Consider the following 21,788-nt stretch of genomic DNA (forward strand, 5'->3'; position numbering starts at 1 on the left):
ACAGATCATTGTAAATTTTCATCAACAATCAGAAATCATTAATTTGGTACCCAAGAGAAACAGTAAAACTTTTTCCAGGATTCTTTGAGTAGAAAGCATTTTGACATAAAAAAAATGTTCTAACATTTTTTTAGTGTCATGTTTGATTTATTTAATGTATCCTTGCTGAATGAAAGTATTTTTTTCTTAAAAAAAAAAAAAAAACCCCAAAAAACAAATGAGAAGTAATAAACATCCCTATTTCTTCAGTTTGCTCTTATGGTTTATTTCACATTCATATTTCTCTCTTTCTCTCTTCTTGTCTTTGAGGTGAACAGTATTTTGGATTATTGGATGAAATTCAGTTACCAGTCCTCCCAAACAGAAACCCAAACTCAGTGGAGTTGTTAAGGTTCAAAGCCAGTCTTGTTTTATCAGGCAGAGTCAAATCAGGTGTGGCAGGCCACTAAGGAAGAAAGCATTTCTTTCCTTCGACCTCTTGTACACAGGGAGGATTCCGTTGCGGTCAAACGTCTGTTGTTCACACAAAGCTAAGCCTCTGATTCACTACCTGGGATAATGAGAGCATTTCATGGCCCATCAGTCTTAGGCCGTGTGAGGCAGTCTTAGCTTCAGCCTCTTTACTGTCTGCTAGTAAACAAGCTTAAGATTAATGATAATTAAAAAGCCCCTACCAAGGCAACATAATTAAAAACAGCTCTTTTGTGCTTCATTCTGCAGGTCAGGGAAGTGGTGTTTCATTTGTTGGTGTAGTGTGATCAGAATGATAAGAAAGTGGACAGGTGCAAGGGCGAGTAGTGTCCATCTGATACTCACTGCTCAGGAGTGTCTTCACTAGATACAAAAACACTTAACATTTAGACATGAACACAGCAACAATCTGACAGCTAAAATCCTTTTCCAAAGGCTCTTATTTCTTTCTCCATTGCATGAATTCCCCCTCAGAATGGCGTTCATGAAATCATGACTTTAAATGGCTTGAGAGTGTGTATCCACCATCTAAGCTGTAACCTTTTGGAAAGTGTATTTCTGTGTCTACCTTTAAGAGTCTCCATCACACATTGAACCGCATAAAATAAAGCCACCTCAGGCCCAGGTTTTAGTCATTGTATTGCTTGTGAGGGCTCTGTTAGCACAGAATGGTGATTTTGAGCTTGTGGGTCAAGGATTCAGGCTGGCCAGCTTAATGAACGAGGAGAAGCGCAGGACGAGAGGTGAAGAGGTGGATATGATGTCTGATGGGAAAACTGCATCATACTGTAGGGCTCTGCTGTCAGTTTTATAAGGTGAATCAGTGGTTTCTAAATTTGATCAAATCAAGTACAAACAAAATACATTTTTGAGGAAACAAAATTATCATATAATAATTATCATATATTATCTATACTTTTGCTGTTTTTTTCCCCCAACACGTTCTCTTTGTTGATTTTTATTTGTTATTGTTTTCAAACTAACTCACAGGATTAAACATCTTATGTAAGTTCAATACTTCTTATGTTCGATATCATGACTTTAAAAATTGGGGTAAAGTTGTGTGTCATTTATACATAATCGGAAGCTGCAAAGCTGCACAGAAACACCTTTCTTCCATCTGGGCATTACTTTGATTATATAATTTGAATGAGGTGCAACTGTATGTACCATGATTGCTTTGTTTATAGATAAGTTGTATTTGTGTATATTGTAGTTATATGTGAGTGATCCGCATATCTGTCTTTCAGGACGCTGGTCACCATCGCCTGGGTGGTCAGGATGAGCATGGATCCATTTTTGTGAACGAGGCAGCGTTTATGTCTCCCTCTCTGAACAACAGGCACATCCATCTTCAACATCATCATCAGACTGTTCACCTTCACTCAGGATCTATAGGATACTCAGATTCTCCCAGTGCTCAGAACAGTCTCAATTCACTCCTGGCCCGATCCAACCACAGACAGAGCTCTGCTGGATTATCTGACGGTCCTGCGGGGCTTGAGAGCTGGACTGGAGGAACAATGTCCTTGACCCCTCAGAGAAGTCTAACAGATATCCCAAACAATGGTAATGGTTTTACTGCAATCTCTAATTACTGTGTTGACAGTAGACCTGGGCAGAGTGAAGAGTCGTTTGTCACAGTGGGAGTAGGTTTTTTTTTTTTTTTTTTTTTTTGCATATTCCCCTCCTCTAAAAATAATAATATGCATTTGTTTGATCAAAAAGTAAAAAAAAAAAAAATCTTAATATTGTGAAATATCATTACAATTTAAAATAACTGTTTCCTATTTGCATATATTTTAAAATGTAATTTATTCATGTGATGGCAAAGCTGAAATTTCAGCACCTTTATCACATGATCCTTTAGAAATCATTCTAATATGCTGATTTGCTGCTCAAGAAATATTTATTATTATTAACAACAGTTGTGCTCCTTAATATTTTTGCATAACCATAATGTATTTTCAGTTATATTTTCAAAATATACTATGACTCAAACCAAAGGGTAAGAATATGAACTGATATAAAGCCTCACATTACATAACACTTGAGTTTAAAAACAAGACAAAAATAATTTAATGAGCCTGTTGAAATACCAGTTGTGACATTAATAGGTAACTGTAAACAATCTAAAGTTAACTGCACCAGGCACAAACTGCTCCCATTATAATCAACAAAGCTCTTCATGCAAAAAGTGTCCAAAGTGCAACACACTTTGGAGTATGTGCTATAGTTTTCTGATTTAAAATCATGTCTTAGATATTCCGCGATATAAAAGGTATGGGAGAATCTCTAATGATTGGAACATTTCTACTATTTTATAGCTGTCTATAGTTAACAACGTAGCAGAAAACCTAGCTGGACTTAATATATATATCTTCAGCCCCTAACTATGCCATAGAAGCAAAAGAAATTTGATTTCATCGCATCAACTTGCAGAATGTTACTAAATCTTGTGTTGCAGCAGTGAAGGTCGATTTGCTCTCTTTGTGTTGTTAATCTGTGTTTAATAACAAAGATTCATCCTCACTCTATCACACACAGATACACATCTGTCTCGGCGATCGATTACACCTCTGTCTATTGACTGTCGAGGTGACAGTGGCGTGTGAATCAAAGGCCTCCAGCTACGAGAGACTGATTGGAACATTGATCTTAAAAATCTTTACCAAACTCATTACAGAGTGGCCTGTCATCTTACCAGGAAGGGGAGGAGAGAGACAGAGACTTATTCATCTGTTTTTTTACACATGAGCTGTCTCACATTATGAATTGTTTCCCTCACACATACGTATAAACACACACACATACTCTTTATCTCTGTAATTTCTGAAGGTACTTGTTGAACACTGAAATGAAATGCAGGTTTTTACAGGTGGATATTACAGTAAATAGCACATCCTGTTATTTACCAAGCCTAACCCCAACACTCAAAAATTGACAGCAAAGACATTAAGAATGTTATAAAAATGTGTATTTCAAATAAATGAAATATTTAAATAAATTTAAATTAATAATAAAAAATATAATTAAAATAAATTATAAACACAATACTTGTCCAGAAAAAAAGAGACCTAAGCAGCAGTTGTGAGTGGAGTGGCCAAACACTTTAAACTGTGGGTCATGATTCACTCAACAACCTGAAAGATCTCCTTACAGTCTGTAGCTTCAAACAGAAAATATTTTATTCTAAGTGCATAAATATGAAAGTTACCTGTCCTTCTATGAAGGCCTTTATTGAAGTGCTGGTTAAATTAACAAGCACTGCTTTGTTTAATGGTTTAGTCAGAGGTCAAGGGTCACTGTTTGACCTTCACTCTGCGAACAACATTACCTCACATACACAAACATTCAGAATGGAGATAATGAAACTGGCTCATTGTTGAGAAGCAGGTAATTAAATGAGAGGAATTCATCAGTGTCGTTCACAACATCACATGAATGGAAATGACATGTGAAAGCATTTCAGCTGGACCTGTTGTGTGGAGTAGATTTTTACATGAATGTAGTCACATGAAACTGAACATAATAGTTTGCTCAAATAAAAAGTGTTGACCCATTTTATTTCCTCTGGTCAAACACAAAAGGAGCTTTATATATAATGGAAACAGATGCTCTCAAATGTTGTCTTTTTCAGTAAATAATGACTTAAATTTCACAAAGCTAGGAGAAGACTTGGAATTTTGCACACAAGATCACTTCTGAGACTTTGTGGAGCTTTACATTGTAAAATACCATTATCATCCAAAATCCACAGTTGTACACAAAACGTTCTGTGTTTCACCAACAGAAAATGATGGATCAACATTAAGGAAATGATGAGTAATGTAATTTGGTGACTATTGATGAAGCAATGAATCATAACATCCGGTCTTGTCTTCACAGACGCGGGTCATCTCAGTCATGTCCAAGACTCTTGGTCAGCCGGAGTAACAGGGGCAGAGCTTCATCAAGCCGACGTCCTGCTCGTCAACCAGCCCTTTGTTAACATAGAGACAGAGAACAGAGATACTGATGCGGAGGAGAATATTGTGTATCTCTGAAATGGTTGGTGTTGAAACGAAACATTTGGACTTGGATTTTCAATTTGAGATTTGGGCCGGATCTGATCCCACTCCTTGCTTTTGGCTTCTTTCTTTAAACTTTAATCAAACTTTTGGCCTTCTGTGACATTCTCCAGACTTCATAGCACTTACTTTGGTCCGTGTGTGAGACGGGGCTCGTCTGAGGCTGGATTTTGCTTTATAGCCTGCAGCCTGCAATGACAGAATCAGGTTAGGCAGTTTCAGCACACGTTTAGTCACACACGTACAAAAGTCCCCCACCCACACAATGTATTATTCAATGTATTTTTCTGCAACTGCCCATGCCAGCTCACATCAGGATGCAAAAATACTGACCCTTTCTTTCAGTAGTTGAATGATGATTTGGTTTATAAAAGCATTCACTGCTTAGTATATGAGTCAGGGTTATGTTATGTATGTGTGGGTTTTAGAGTTAGGAATTTGATTGTTACCTTTCAAATTCAATCTCTCACATTTGGAAACTAGTTGTCCGTATGGAGGATAATGTGGTGTCCTGCTTTACTCTTCTGAAACAGTTCAGATTCATTGGTGCTCATGAACCATTGCCTGTAATGTCACATGTGCAGTAAACGTCTAAAAAAACGTCTCATCAGCACTGCATCCAAATATATTTCTTGATACTTTAGGCTAATTAAAATGTTTCTGTATTGGTCTAAAGGCTTTGTTCACACATTTTGAATGTTGTCTGTTATATTATTCATTGCTTGTGTGGGGCAACACTATAAACACTTTTTGGTCATACATAGACTATATGTTTGCAAATTGCATAATTCAAGCTTGCTGTCATTTCAGTCACACTAAAAAAACAACAACAAATAAATAAATAAAAATCCCAATTCAAATTTCAAGGCATAATTGTTATAAAAGAAACCAGTACAGACCAGTACTAGGTGTTATTATGTACTTGATGTAAAGTGACAAGAATACAATGTGTATTTGCTTTTTTTAATGACTTTGTGTAAAAACTGCACGTGAGAACACTTGCTATTTTTTGTTTTGTTTCTTCCAATCCATAGACCTTATTTATTGTTGATATTTTTAAGAAATCATTGTTATGTACAGAGCATGTTTTGTATAATTGTTGTATGTAGACAGGTGTATCAGGTGTTTTATATAGTAAACGTTCATACATCAGCTTTTGTATTTTTTCTTGTTTGAAACAATTTCCATCTATTTTATGATAGATTTTGATATCTAATATTTACAATGGTGTGTTTATGCACATAACTGCTAGACCACAGCTCCAACTAGATTTTTAAAATTCATTGTTGGTACATCTGTGTCTATGAATGAATGCAGATCTACTTACGGCAGTTTTGATTTCATGTTGACTTTAAGATCATTTAACTGGAGATTTAGTGTCAGTCAAGTTGCCCTTTTCACAGTGACCGCTTATGTCATACAAATGTCGCAAATAAATTATAGAATTGTATAGGTACTGAAGACTGATTCTCCGAACTGGGCTTCTTGAGACTGAATATATCAGACTGTAATTGCAAATGCAAAACCTATTTAGACATGTTCTTTCCATTTTTGTATCAAAGGCATTTAGCTGCACAAGTAATGTGAACAGAAGGATTGTTTTGCCATTTCAAAACTTTAGAACCAATTGATAAAAAATCCATACAGTGCAGTTTCTCAGTCATTTGTAAAAGTGTTAGTACAAGATTATAAACACATGCTGCTTGTTTTTTTTAACCTTTGTAATTTTGAACATTCTCACCTAAAGGCTAACTTTTTAAAGTGTGTGTGTAGGGAAAAAATTTAATTGCATTCAATTATTCTGGTTAAACAGATATTTTTAGAATCTCTTATTTGTTATATATTCAGAGGGATTAGAGCAAAACCTCAATTTATCTTTTTTGTTTCCCCCTTTTATTTAAAGATAATTTGTTCACACAACTTGCAACTAACAAAGTCAATATATACCAGCGCTGAGTAATGCATCAGTGGGTGGGGACAGTAGCCCACCGTACAAAACACCTGCCCATGGCACTGTAATGACTTTAGGAGGAGTTCCACTGTAAACCTGTCATTCCAGCAAATAAATAACAGCCAATAACTAGTATCCAACCCATGGCACTTCTAAAGAAGAAACCCCTTTCTTGTGCATATTCTACATATTACTTTGACAGGTGTGTTAATCTTGAGATACAAGACAACACAAAAGTAATCAATATAAAAAATGCCTACTAGGCCATTTTAAAAACATTTACATTTGATAGACCCCAAAGCATTGTTTTGTAATTGTTTATTTTTATCTTTATCTTATATACATGGACATTTTTTTAAAATCCAATAATAGTGTAAAAAACTAAATTTAAATCTGTAAATTATGGCAAATGAATGGTGAAAGTGAAGTTGTTCTCCTGTTCTCACTGCAACATACAGAGCACTTTTTCTTTATTCACTTAAACCCCACATTCTACTGCATTGATGTTTTTGTGCAGCTGTGCCTTTGGCTGTTGCATTTGTTTTGTTTTTCATCATATGCAGTGTAGTGTCTTTTGCATGAGCACTGTTTTTAGGATGCTGTCAACTTAAAAACGCATCTCGATACCAGTGTTTTTTGTTTTTTTTTCACTGCCCTGTTTGTTATTTGTCTCTGAATTGTAGATGCTACATGAGTTGTAACATTGCTTTGAAACATGGCTGAAACAGTGACCTATAATAGGTTATAAATATAATATCTTTAATTTATTATATAGAGAAAGTGAGCATGTCGTCAGAAAAGAATGTAAAGGTAACTTAAAACATAAAAAAAAAAAAAAAAAACATTTACCTGTGAAACCGTGTATAAAAATAAGTGATAGAACTGAATATTCTTAATAATCTTTAGGGCTGGGTGGTATATCGGTATATAATGAGCGCATCTGAGAAACAGAAATAGTAGAAGACTGCTGCGGGGAAACTGCCTAATCTAATTTGTTCTAAACATTAGACATACTTGTGTATAAAGGTCTTTAAAATAACTCATGAGATACAGTTAACACGTGCTCTGACAGACTGTTTAATGCCTTGAGATGTGCCGTTTTCCTTAGTGCATAACTTTTAACAGGTATTTTCTCCATCTGTGAATGTCAGAAAGTTACAGATATATTTCCAGTTTCCAGTTCCTTCTGCGAGATTCTCCTCTAAACTTAACAGCCTTCAGTGAACGAGGGCCACCATGCGCATGCGTGCCAAACAGACGCAGCGCAACACAATAAGATCACAATCATTCTGACTAAAATATACAATTTGTTAAAATATTTGTTGTTGGACAATAAATGTGCCATATGCAAAATTTCTAACATAGAACTAGTGTATTTTTGTAGTGAGCTCATCCAATTATTCTTTCATTCTTAAGCCTATAGTTTAGTCAATTTAACTTTGGCTTTAAATAGCATTATATTTGCTTTTTGAATGTAATGTGATCAACAAAATGTAGAAAAGATATATATCATTGCAATTGAACTAAAAACTTCCATGTTATTTCTGGCTTGAAAGTGTGTCATGCCTGACTAACTGGCAATATGAATGTGTCTAAAATAATGCAAGTTACCTAATATGAACTTGTTGGAGCTATTGTATAAAAGCAACATCACACTTGGGATTGTGCAGGCATCACGACTGCAGGTGTGATATTGCGTTTATACAACAGTAAAATCATTATGGCTGTGAATACCAGTACGCAGATAATCAAACAATATTGCTTGCGTGATACTGCTCAATTGAAAAAACAAAAAAAAGTATTTATACTTTGTGGGTGTCCGTAACTGATGTGTTTTTCTCATTAAATCTTTGTGTTAGGCTCAGAAAAGGTTGCAGAAATGGATATGTATAAAAAATGTTGTCATGTAACGTTTGGTAACTTTTGTGGGCATCACACACTGACACACATCTGCACACACTTCAGCTACAAAGGAAAGCCGCGGTCCCTGTTTACTAAACACATAGTAATTACATACGCACATTACTGAGCTTTGATGTTGAGCAGAGGCCTGCAGCCTTCACACACACACATTCAAGTGTGTACTGCTCTCACACTCTTTCATTTCTTACTAATCCCTCCATTTCTCCATCCCCTCTTCCTCAGGGAGTGTCAATGCTGTCTTTCATCACCTGACGGAATAAGACAAGTACTTCCCAATTTGTCCTTCTTTAGCCCTCACGAACAAACACACACACAGACACACGAGCACATATGTGATCGCCTCATGAGCTCTGATAATTAGAGGATTTAGGTTTGACTGAAGGCCAGTAACTTAGTTTGTGTGTGGCTGATAGAGCAACATTTGAAAGTCTTTTGTCCCATGTGAACCACGAAAAGTTTCGGTAATTCTGCTGCTGATGTCAAAACCCGTCATTATGTCTTTGTAGTGGCGTGTGAATGGTGTTTTGTACAGTAATAAAGTGAGACTGTGAAAGGTGCTTAGGGAGTGGGTTTTTACCACGGGTCAGTGGAGCAATACACACACGCAGATCTTCATCTGAAGTGCGGCATGTTGAGATATCTCAAAAGAGTGTCACTCCTGTTTAATCCTCCAATCCCTAAAGCCGGAGTCAACAAGACACTTATTCACTGTATCAATCTGAAGGCCTGTATCTGTCAAAACTGTAACACTGACAGTCCACAAATACACACAGCCTTTAGTCAAAAAGTAGGCCTCTGTTCTGGAGCTGTCAGCAAAAATACACACACACACAAACTGAAGTGCTTATTCTTTTCTTCAAAAACATTCCATGTATCAATATAATTTTGAGGGGATGTCAGTCAAAGAAATACCAGGGAACGCCAGAAAGAGATTAGAAGGAGATAATGAAAGAGAAATGAGGTTGTGTACCTGTCAGATAAGAACGTTTAAAAGAGTCTTTAGTGCTGAAGGGTGTGTGCAGCACTTTGAAGTGTCTCTGAATTACAGTCCTTCTCTGCCAGCTTAACACAGGGATTCTCCCAAAATGTTACTTTAATAGATCAACAGAACATTTACCACACAAATGGAAAACAAGTACAGAAACAATAAATATAATTTTAAAACATAATCTAGGAGAGGGTGTGTGTATTATTATTATTTTTTTTAGATGGATGAATGGAAAGATACACTCAAAAGTTTGGGGTTGGTAGACTCAATGTTTCTGAAAAAAAAAAAAGTTTCTTATCCTCACCAAGGCTGCCTTTCTTTGATCAAAAATTTTGAAATATTATTACAAATTAAAATAAACATTTTAATATATTTTAAAATGTGATTTTCAGCATCATTACTCCAGTCTTCAGTGTCACATGATCCTTCAGAAATCATTTTTAATATGCTGATTTGTGTTCAAGAGACATTTCTTATCAGCAATGATTCATATTCATTTTTGAACAAAAAACGTTTGTAACATTAGAAAGGCATTTACTGGCACTTTTAAACAATTGAATGAGTACTTGCTTAATAAAAGTATGAATTTCTTAATGATCCCAAACTTTAAAGCAGTCTATAGATACTGTACTAACAGAAGAGTTTTTTGGAATATTTTACTATGGTTTATGCATTTATATTTTTCTACCTTTCGGCTGTCCTCTACAGATTTTTCACTACTTTCAATCTTAGTGTGGAAATCCATCAAGTAATATATATTATTAAATTGAAAATTAAGAACAAATAATAAAATAATCACAACCATTTTCATTTTTATTGTGTAAAACGATTTTGGTCAATTGCTAAATAAATAGGACTGTTATTTCCACCACGGCGCAATGGCCATAGTTAAAAACACCCAGACAGATGGTCTGACTGATGGTAGACTGATAGTTGGTGAGGTTATACGGCAGCTGTTCTGGTTGTATTAATTCTGCCCTTTACAAAACCTGCTACACACACCGTGTCTGTAATTGATATCGTTTGGCCTTTGCAGCTCGTGTGGGTGAATACACTCGCACATATTCAACCTTTCAACATGTCACCACTCTGAACAATAACAATCACACACACACCTGTTATCACTTTGTGTGTGTATGTGTGTGTGTGTGTGCGTTACTAATGACACTTTTCAATGGCTCACTAGCCAGACTGACTCAGCTGTTTCCGAGGGAGATAAAAGCCCCAAGTATTATTGCCTCTGTGTGATAGTGTGTTTGTGTGTGTATGTGTTAATCTACAGGAGCAGTGTGACCTCAGTAAAGTGTAGAGTTGAGAGTATGTCTGTGTGGGTGATGGGTCCTTTACAAAGTCAGGCTGTGTCTGGGACACATGTGTTTATGAGGTGTTTTAATAATGTCGGTGTGTGTGTACTTGGAGCAGCGGGGCAGTATTATGAAGTCTGCATGATAGAAGCTGATGGTTCATGACTACAGTTATTACCATCCCTGTCGACCCACCTGCTCTCTCAGCGGTGAGCTTCTGGAGGCGGCTTTGTTCCCTTAAATTACCCCACTGTGTGTGTCTGCGTGTTGACACCCATCCTATATCAGGCCTATTGTGAACGAGTATCTCGAAAGAATGTGCATGTGTCTTGTAATGAAAGGTTCTTATTTGATTCAGGCAGTCACAAGGGCAGCAGCTAATAGCTGTCCTGATTGAACTGTCATCAGAACTCATCCCAGCTTATTAAAAAGTACACACCTCCATCTGTCTTCATTAGGACCAGCATCCCTCTCGGCTCTGTGCCCTCATAAAAATATCCTCCAACATCCAAAGTTGTAATGATGCCACATTTCATACTTGACCACCGTGTCCTTGCTCTGCAGTGTATACACGAGTGCTCTTGTGGCTTAGCCTTGAAAAGTTATTTCAAACACTTTTCTAAAAATAAAAGACAATGAAACTTTCTATAGTTATCCCGGGTATGTCTGAATCTCTTTAATATGCTTATATAGTGTACTACAATTGCAAACAAACAAATAAGTTAGAGCAGGAGTACCCAATAAGATTTAGTTTTTGTCTTCATAAATATATAGTTTACTACCGTTCATGTATTTCTGAGTAAATCACTGCAGCCTTGGTAAGCATGAGACAATACTTGTTCAAAATGTATGAATGGTTTATACTTTATTTTCCCCTGGTAAGAACCTGCATATGACACTATACATAAATATGATACTATATGTATAATGCTAATTTATTTTATTTATTATGATTAGATTGGATTGTGGACATTAAGACAAATGTGTATCTGCATGTGTATGTGACTGAAGACTTTGTGACTTAAAAGATCATTAAGCATGAACTAAGTTGAAACAATTAATATCTATGTTGCATAAAAGAAGCCAGTTTAATTCTTGAACCATTAACTCCTCATAGCTCATCAGAAGATGACCACGAGACAAAGAGCACACACAGACCTCTCTCCGCTGGAGAAAAACTATCACTAATGCTATGAGTCTAGAGAATAAAAGAAAAAAGGCCAAAACAGTGCAATTTATGTATAATTTAGCTAAACAAACGCATCACTTTTGAATGTGTATTTAGATACACACATTCTCTCATTATCATCATGAGTCAGAAGGACTAGCAGCTTTTAAACTTAGTGTCAGTCATTAACGCCCCACTGTGTGTGACCTTCAAGCAAATGCTTAATATCTCTCATGAACTCAGCGATCCACAAAGATTGCAGCTGTAATAAAACATCACAGCTCCCCAGCTTACCCACACACCACATCACAGCAGCGTGTAATCCACGATCTGCAGCTGGCTATTAATAAATTCTCCAGATGATGAGAATGCTTAATGATGACATGGTAATTGTTGCAGACAGTGAGTCTATTTTTATATTTTTATACAAATTAAATAGATCTTAATAGTAATAAAATGTTCAGTGTTATTTGTACAGCAGTGCATGAGAAAACAAAGTCTAAATAATTGAATTTTGTACAACAATTCCAAACCTCCAGTCTGATCGGCTGAACATTGTTACAAAGAGTGCTTATATGCTGGACAGTTTGAATCGCATCACTTGTCTGATTTTTTTCTTTGCATTATTGGTGGGGATCTTTCAGGTAGAGGTCTACTCTACACGAGTCCAAACAAGAACCCGAAGAGACATGTAAACATGCTACACCGAACCAACCAGACCCGTCTATTATTTTGAAAGTTGGACCTGAAAATTTCTATTACCAAGTCGATAAACAAGTTGCTTTTTGTCTTACCTAATGTAAGAAGCCTTCTCCCTTGTACCTGACTGTGATGCACACAATCCTCTTCGCCAAGAAAGTCCCATCTGTGTTATTCCTCTCTTGAAATCAAATGAAATCCTTAATTCACTTATTATTCCAGCTTCAAAAGTCCACTTGCTCTCACGGTGATGGATGACAAATGCGACTTTGCAGTTTTGCTTTTTTGTATCTTGAGTCAACTTGCATAATAATTTATTATCCATTGTTTGCCAATGGATTATGCCATGGCTGCTGATGTTAGCTTTACTTTTTTGCTATAATCTCTGTGCTCTCTGAGCCGAGTCTGAGCAAAAAGTTTAGATACACAGTAACAACAAGACGGTTCATTCATAATATTATTATACAAATTTAAGAAAGCATAGCGTGGTATGGTGGAATAAGTCCTGCCTTCTAAAAAAAAAAAAAAAAAAGAAGCCAATTGTCAAAAGTTTTTTGTTTTTCTTCCCCACCTTATTTCACATTACAGACTCACACTTTTCTCATCCTAATTTTACAAGTTGAAAGTTACAAAACAACACACACACAGGGCTAATGGACACTGATAACGGTCGGGTGTTCTCTGAGTCTGATCGACTCGGGTATTACACACAATGTTAAATCTACCCAGGACCCGAAGTAAAAATATTGGGACCCAACCCGGACCCTGACCCGGCTGACCATTTAAAATACAGGCCCGAACCCGTATGGATCTCGGTCGGGTTCAGGGTCCTCGGGTCTGGGGTACTCCGTTTAGACTTTCAGGGACTCTTTCTGCAGGCTACAATGTTACACCAGTAGATAACGACAAGTGAAAATCATCGTAAGTGAGTCTTTAAATAATTAATTTAAAATAGTCATTCTAAACCACTGATTCATTCAGGAAAGAAAAAAGTTATTTTGAGTGAGGTATTAATTCATTCACTCAAATGATTTATTTAGGAACAAAACAAGTGACTGTCTGTGAGTGAGCCTGAGCCATTACTAAAAATCATTCAGTCAACTGATTTAGTCAGAAATACTGATTTATTCATTACTACTGTGTGTTGCTTGGAGATAATTGATTCTGCTTTTAATTTGTTTTACTCCACCAACCACCAAAATGGCTCCAAACTAAGTAACACACAAAACTATTGTTTCTAAATAGTCTTTTGTATTGAACTTTTGCTTTGGCATTGAACAACCAATGAACTTCTAAATATCATCTGCTATTTGAAACAGTAGCACTTTTGCTTTTGTGAGTTTGCTTAAATATTCACTTCGACGTGTTTTGATATGCAAAATATGTAGTGTTTTTGCTTGGTGCATAATTTTGAAGCATAAACATTTTAAATACTCAGAAAACAGTTATTTCACAATAAGACTACTATCAATTTTCTTGGCATTTGTAAAATGAAAAAAAAAAAAAAAAGACTAATCTTTTCAGTGTGAGACTTCAGAGATCCCTTTTTTCATTTTTTTAAATATTATGCATGTATTTTTTGTGCCAACATTTTGTGAATAGCCCTACACTGTGGAAAAAAATCTGGGCAAAAAAACAAAAACAGAATCTGGCATACATTTACATTTTAAAATGACAAATGTATAGCGAACCGCGACTCTAGAAGCTAGGCCCTCTCCCTGTACTCTTGTCAGGGGAAAGAACAATTTGACAATTCCACGTCTGAAACAAGAGCCTATTCCAGACTATTCCAGGCTATTCCAGAGCCTTTTCCGGGTTGCACACCGGAGACAAGTGCAGCGCTGCATTACACCTCAGACACATTCAAATATGGAAAAAATGGGTGGTGTTCATTAGCCTATTCACTGAATAGTGAAGAGAAATTCTATTTATTTTATTCAGATGATGTTTGCCTAATTATGAATTATTTAAATAAAATTTGTAATTATTTTTCCATTTAAAATGCCATATTTTAAAACATTTATTTAAAAATGTTAAATATTGTTTTTACATTAAGCAAAGCCCTCTCTGAGCCCCCAATGCACATACACACAGTTTGTATTGCATGATCTGTATTCTAAGGCTAATAGATTAATACCAAATCAATGCATGAAGGACATGTAACATAATTCACATTAATTCACATCAAGCCTTGACTAATGAAAAACCCATGATGTACTATTAATCAGCTATGCAGATCAATATATTATAATACATCCATTTCTCTTTCTCTTATTTTCACGTTCAGCATGAGTTATTGGCAGGACAAAAGTTGGTACATTTGTATTGCCAAGTCAGTAGCTGGTTCAGCAATATCTACTGAACTCCTTTTTCTCTTCTGTCTTTTTCTCCCACACACAAAGGTTGGCGAGTGTGTTTTTTTTTTTCTTTGTTTCAAACATATGCACTAAAGATCTATCTAGCTTAGCTATTCATCTAATCATTATACAAACCCGATTAAAAAGGTGGGACACCACAAATGTTGTATTCTGAAAAAAACTTTTTTGGAATTGGGTTTCTATATAACTATACCTATACTATTTTATAATATAATAAATTATTATATACAAATTATGCACGCACACAAGCTGGAATATGTATATATATATATATATATATATATATATATATATATATATATATATATATATATATATATATATATATATATATATATATATATATATTCTTATATATCTATAACATAAAAGAGAGAATATATTTATAACATAAAAGAGAGCGAGACATGGAGAGGTGCTTTGAATGTTATCCATGGTTATTGCCATATCTCTCCCTAAGCAATGTTTTAATGCAATACAGAGAGTACAAAGAAGGGTAGCTTCGGGCTTCGCCGCTAGCATTCTGCAGTTAAACATTTGGGTAAACTGCTGAGATAAGTGAGTTACTTCTAATACATCCCTGAGGAGTTACACAGAGTGATCGCAAACAGCCAAAACGTACAAAGCAGGAGGAATGATAGATGGAACTGGTGCAACATCAACTGAAAATAAACTAAATGATCCAAATACAGCATCTGGTCAACAGTAGTAGTGTAAGCTTTAAATAAACGAAGACCTGTCCCTTAAATGTGTAAATATCATATTTTAATGTTACCCTACTTAAAGTGTGTCCTGCTAAATTTAAAGTCATATAAATATCATAACATTCACGACTACCTTTATGCATCTAAAAGCATTAGAAAATACGAGCTTTATACTATAAACATTATATATATTAACTCAGCCACAGTGATTAAAATGTATGTGCACGTGTTTTACTGTGGAAAGAGCTCAGAGGTGTTTGAAGCTCAATAACATTTCTTTATTGCATGAGTCATTGCTTGTGAAACAAAACATTTTAAGAGCGAAACTTTGGAAAACACTCAGTCCACACACTTTTATCTGCTATGTACAGACTTTTTTTATCCTTGTTCTTGAGGGTTTCCTACACACTTGGCTACTATGGGAGTTTTCCTCCAGCATGGTGCCGAATGCTTTGGAAATATGTCTGGTGTCACTGATCATTAAAACTCTAGTAGGAAACACTGGAGTGTTGTTGATATTGCATCACGATAAACATAATGTGTACACTCTTACCATATCAGAAAAGGGTTATTCAGCTTGTAACAATAGCGGAAGCCTTTTTTATAAGGTTTTTATAAAGAGCCATTCTTTGAAAGTGCTATGTAGGACCTTAATAATATTATAAATAACTTTTAATGATAGTTGTTCAATAATATTCATAGCTTATATTAATATTTATATCATTAATATTAGTAGTATTAATATTGTTTTATATACTATGTATTATGGTCTTATAACTATATCTTATCTATCTACTATATCTACTATATCTTGTAACTGCTCTGTTAAGATGAGATGAGGATACTGCAACATTCAAGATATTGAATTTATAATTCATATTATTATATTTTTTATTACTTGGGTTTATACATAAACATACCATGTCACAAAACATTAAAGTTATCCCAAGGCTTTTATTGTATTTATTTTTTTCATCTAACATTTCACATTGTAACTTGTAATTTTTGCAATGTATTTTTCAGTAAACTAAAAGATTCAGGAAACAAATCATTGTCACTGACCTAACAAATATTACAAGGTTAGCAAAAATCAGGCATGTAAGTGCAAACACATAATTGTCCATCAATATCAAATCAGTCCCTCAAATAAAAAGTATTTTTAATCACCCTCTCTGTTCCTCTCTGATGGAATGAGTTTCCAACCTCCACCAGAACTGCTGAGACAATCACATCCTTCAAATAAGCACACAGTTTCTGCCAATCTCATGTTAATCTTGAGTACCCATATAGTATTGTATCCTTCATATCTCTGAAGAGTATTTAGTTTTATCAGACTTATAAAATAAATATATAGCTTTAAGCTTCTCTCCCAAAACAGCTGAGCTCCTGGAGGAATGCCATGAGTGGACCTGCAGACATGCACATGCACTGTCAGACTGCACTTCTGCAAGTGAAGCCACTAGCAATCTTTATTATTATTATTATTATTATTTTTATCTTTCAACATTTTACAACAGTAGCTGGGTGGCAAAGACAAGACTTATTTAGTACTATAATGTACTACTATGACGTACAGAATCGTGTCCTGAGTCTGAGACTGAACATCAAGAACAATAGAAACAGCAAATACTGGTTAAATACTGCAATCATTTGCTTAGCAGCTATTGGTTTTAAATGTATTTAAAAACACACAATTTCATCACATTTGAACCCAGAAGGAGAGTATTTTGTACAGAAATCCAAAATCCAAATAGTTTTTTGAAACTTTGGCCATGATTAGCATTAGAATCCAACTCTTTAACTCCCCATTTAACCACCTAAAACCAATGCACTTACTCATACAAGCACTCCTAACAATATTAAATGAATAGGAAAATCTGGCGTGTCTCCTATTCTGTAGCTTGCTTCCAAATCTAGTAGTCTAACAAACATGGCATTGTGTATTACAAATATTAATTGTTCCTCTTTTGCAGTTTGCTTTGGATAAAAGTATCTGCTAAATGCATAAACGTATCAGAGTGTTGCTAACAAGGCTATCAGCTCCAAAAAAAAGAAAAGAAAACAGTTTGGCATGATCCTTCATTATTAATTTCTGAATTCATAGATTTTCAAAAAAAATTACCACTTATTTTTTTTGCTCGCCAAATCCATTTCATTTAACTTGACTCCCCTAAAACAGAATTATGAATTATTACTTAATAATATTTGTAAAATACCTTTTACCTTAAATAAAACGATTTTTCCTTTATTGCAGACTCTCTTAGTTGTCAATGACCCATAAAACATCACAGGTGTAATTCCATGGGCGAATGAACGTGAAAAAAATTTGACTAAGTGGTGACAGCCGAAACCCAGTGTAGCATTGTGAGCATGACTCTCTGTCTCTCGTACTTCCTTTGCTTTTCATCAGCATGGCTCATGGGTGAAAAGAGCATGACGGGTTTGCTTTTCTGATCACCTCTCCTCCCCTCTCACTATAATGATGTTCCTTTGTCTGTCAGTTACTGCATGCAGCATCACACCTGTCTATCTGGACCTTTGCATTCATGAAGTAAAGACTAGAGAAGGATAAAGTATCCTCTGCAATTAGAGGGGCCTGATGGTCACCTACACCACTGCACACACTCACACACAACAGCGCCAATGAAAGAGCGCTCATGTGTTGTTTTCCAAGGGCGTTTTGAGTTCAGTACTCTATCAGCGTGATGTATCATATGCACTTGAAAATAAATTATACATTTGAACACTGACTTGTTCCTTTTTAAGGTTAGCCTAACTTCCTTTGTAAAACTTCTTGTCATTGACATCCCCCATTTCTCTCTCTGTCTTCCTCCTGCTCTCCTCAGGTAGCGGGGGGGAGCTGAGGGTCCTTTTATGACTCTATAAATCTCCAGACGCCATGGGCCAGGCAGCCCAGAGCAGTAGATCACCGCCAGCCTGTCACACACACGTGCTTAATGAGCGAATCTCAGCCCTCCGGGAGCACAGGGTGGCACATAGCCGTTTAGTCAGAGGACTGTCAATCACTCACCCACATACACACACACAAACGGGACGGGGACGATTATGAGTCCCAGCACAAAGTAAGGACTCTGAAGGTTGGATTTAGGTGGACACACTAGTGTTTGTTCGATTACAATGGCAAATGTATAACTAAGATTAGAATGAAGTATTGGCCCTGTGTGTTTGGCAGCTCTTCATCCTGTGGCTTCTTTAAATAGCAAGAACAACAACTTATATCAGTTGATAGCATGACACTACATTAGTTTCCCGACAATTCATGTTATAAAATATTTTTGCATGGACTAATTGGTGGTTTTGTGGAGAAAAGGTAATTATATGATACACACACACACACATATACATTTGAAAGTAAAATGAATAAATAATAACTTTTAGCTCTTGTGTTATATAATAAAGATTCAGCAAGTGTCCGAGGCTATTTAACTTATCAGGAGTTTTCAGTTTCAACTTAATTTTATTAATCAGTAATTAAATTCAAAGTGGTCATAAAACTGCACTGAACTTTCACTGCAGGATATACATTTGATTTTACTCGAAAATTTAAGGCAGCAGTTAAAATTATGTTTTCAGTTTCAGTGGGTTGAAATTTTTATAGCACAAAGAGGTTCATAAAAAGTGACATGCTGGCTCAGAAACCACCAGAAATACAGGATTCAGGATTTGGCTTTGCTCATGACTCAAGCTGTGAAAGACCTGACTAATCTCTGTAAAGCTGCACGGAAATGACATCATGACAATGCGTGATGGCACAACAAGAACAGCCTTAAAGCCTCCATTAGCAACATAAAGATATTCATTTAAAAAATAAATCTTGTGTAACATTCAAAATGTCTTATGATCAGTCTGTGTTCTTGGTGAATAAAAGTATTTATTTCTTTCAAAAGGTCATGTATAGATATATACAGTTTGGATTTTTGTCTGGTGGTATGGGGTAGAATAAGGGATTTAAAATACGGCCATGCAAAATAAGGCTTTAATATGTTATAATATGCATGGTACTTAGTTTTACAATTCTTCTTTTTCATTTAGCATCTTTTTTTGTTTATTTCCAGATTAAAATTAGATTTTGAAACCCTTCATTGGCAACTATTATAAACTGTGACGTGAAACGTGAAAGGAATCAGGCATTAAATATTTTTAGTAGTAGTAGGAAATATTACTGATATATAGGCCTACCTTGTGTTACTTGCAGAAAAACACAACTAATTTTGATCGGCAAAAAATTAAGAAATATTATTTTTGCAGTCATAATCCTTGACCACTTGATTACAAAAGACCTAGTTGTTGAAAAGACGTCTGCTACATCATATCTCGACAGAAATACCTGTTCATGACCCTGTGAAATATCATGTGCTAACGCTCCACTCCACTTTTATTTTCTAGGTCTCGTTCCCACTCATGGAAAAACCTAACCTTTTCTTATTTTTTTTACATCTGTCCGTCTCCTACCCCCATTTATATATTTTCATGACCATCTCCATTTCATGAGTCCATACTCACATTGTGTTTAGTTGTGGCAGCATAATTCTATCAGTCTTTCACAATATGCGCTGTGCCTTTACCTTCATGCTCCAGTGACTGTTCCATTAATCAGGATGGGTGTCGTCTTTCTCTCTTATCCTCTGAGGTTTCCTTACCTCCTGTTTTGTTTGTTGAGCTTATTTCAAACCGCATCACATGAAGTTGCATATTTGGGTCTTTTGTTTGATGATCCTGCAGTCAAATGTGGGGAGAATACAAAAAGCAGTGGGACTGTCTTTATGTTTTTACCAACTGACCTATCGGTAAGATCCGTCCCAATTAGTTACTGTTGTGAACTCGGACAAACAAACAGAGATTCTATACGGAGTTTCTGTCTCACAATGACAGCTGTCAGTTTGAAAACCTTGTCCTTATATCTTTTTGACCAATTTTGGACACAGAAGGACCACCATTCAAGTGGGACTTAAATATGCCATGGAGGGATATATAAAAGATTTTAAAATAAAGATTGTGGGTATTCATTTGGAAGCGAGAGTTTACAAATCACAGTTGGAGAAGCCTTTTATGTTACGTTCGTCATAATCGCAGATAACAACATCCCAGATCAACACTGTTCATGTAAATTAATTGACATTTAACCAGTTTAATATTAAGAGAAAGTGTAATGTAGACCTTTGTTTATCTGTTTATGCCCTACACTGTACATGATGTGACAAAAGTTTGCTATTTAGGTTTGTAATAGCATTGACTCACTAACTTTTACGTTAACTATAGTTTTAGCTTGCTGAAACGCAAGATGATATTAACTTTCTGCTTGAGCAGATGAAAATTGTAACTTAACGAGAGTGACAACCAGAAAATGAATGTTTTTGTCTTCATTGGGGTTGAATGCATAGTGACATTTTGCTCTGTTTTGTTTGGGTTTAGGAAATGCAGTAAAATAAGTGATAATGCCTGTCCTCTCAGGATACCTGGAATCAGTGTAACAAGTACCCCAGGCACATAGTTTTCCATTTTCACAGCATAAACAACATCAAAACGATGAAAGCTTCGGATCTTCCAATGTTTCTCTATGGCGATGAAACCTACAGATGTCTGAGTTCCGCTCCCCATGCAACTGACACTTGACTGCCATTGGCTCATCTTCATTTGAGGGGAGGGGCTTACCAATAGGTCAATTGGCCAGCAGATCTGCACGATAGCTTATAATGTATCAACATTCATTAAATGTACTATAAGAAGAGCCTGTGTTTCTAAATGTTTTATGAGATTAGCAGTAAGTGTTTACATTAGATATGCTTTTAGCATAAAATGTTTTACATCAACTTTTTAAAAAATCATTATTAAAATTAGATTTTGAAATTGAATCCCTTAAATATCAAGTCAGTCTACAGTAACCAAGATGCTGTAAGGTAACCCTTTAGCCCTGTCTAGTCTGAGAGATAAAATCATTAAAACCCCCAAAACATTCATGAATTCACTCTTTATGAGATCACATTGCCACAGCTGCTCTCTATCTCACACCTAAATACAATATATCACTGTCCTGACTTTTTATGGTACAAATAGGTATAATGAAACTCAGTTGTCCTCTTTGCAAAATAGAATCATTTTTACACACCTGCA

The 21,788-nt window shown here is 35.6% G+C and overlaps 1 protein-coding gene across 2 annotated transcripts in view; it reads left to right on the forward strand.

The window, feature by feature from the left end:
* The window catches only part of arhgef28a (Rho guanine nucleotide exchange factor (GEF) 28a), a 64,159-nt gene extending 58,466 nt beyond the window's left edge, over positions 1 to 5,693 (forward strand). For both annotated transcript variants that reach the window (XM_052592698.1, XM_052592697.1), the window contains 2 exons: positions 1,722 to 2,040; positions 4,360 to 5,693. In XM_052592698.1, coding sequence (XP_052448658.1) covers positions 1,722 to 2,040; positions 4,360 to 4,517 — 477 coding nt within the window. In that variant the 3' untranslated portion in view covers positions 4,518 to 5,693. The remainder of the gene's footprint in view (positions 1 to 1,721; positions 2,041 to 4,359) is intronic.
* The last annotated feature ends 16,095 nt before the right edge of the window (positions 5,694 to 21,788 follow it).

The sequence above is a fragment of the Carassius gibelio genome, chromosome A5, assembly GCF_023724105.1.
Source record: "Carassius gibelio isolate Cgi1373 ecotype wild population from Czech Republic chromosome A5, carGib1.2-hapl.c, whole genome shotgun sequence".
Classification (NCBI taxonomy): domain Eukaryota; kingdom Metazoa; phylum Chordata; class Actinopteri; order Cypriniformes; family Cyprinidae; genus Carassius; species Carassius gibelio.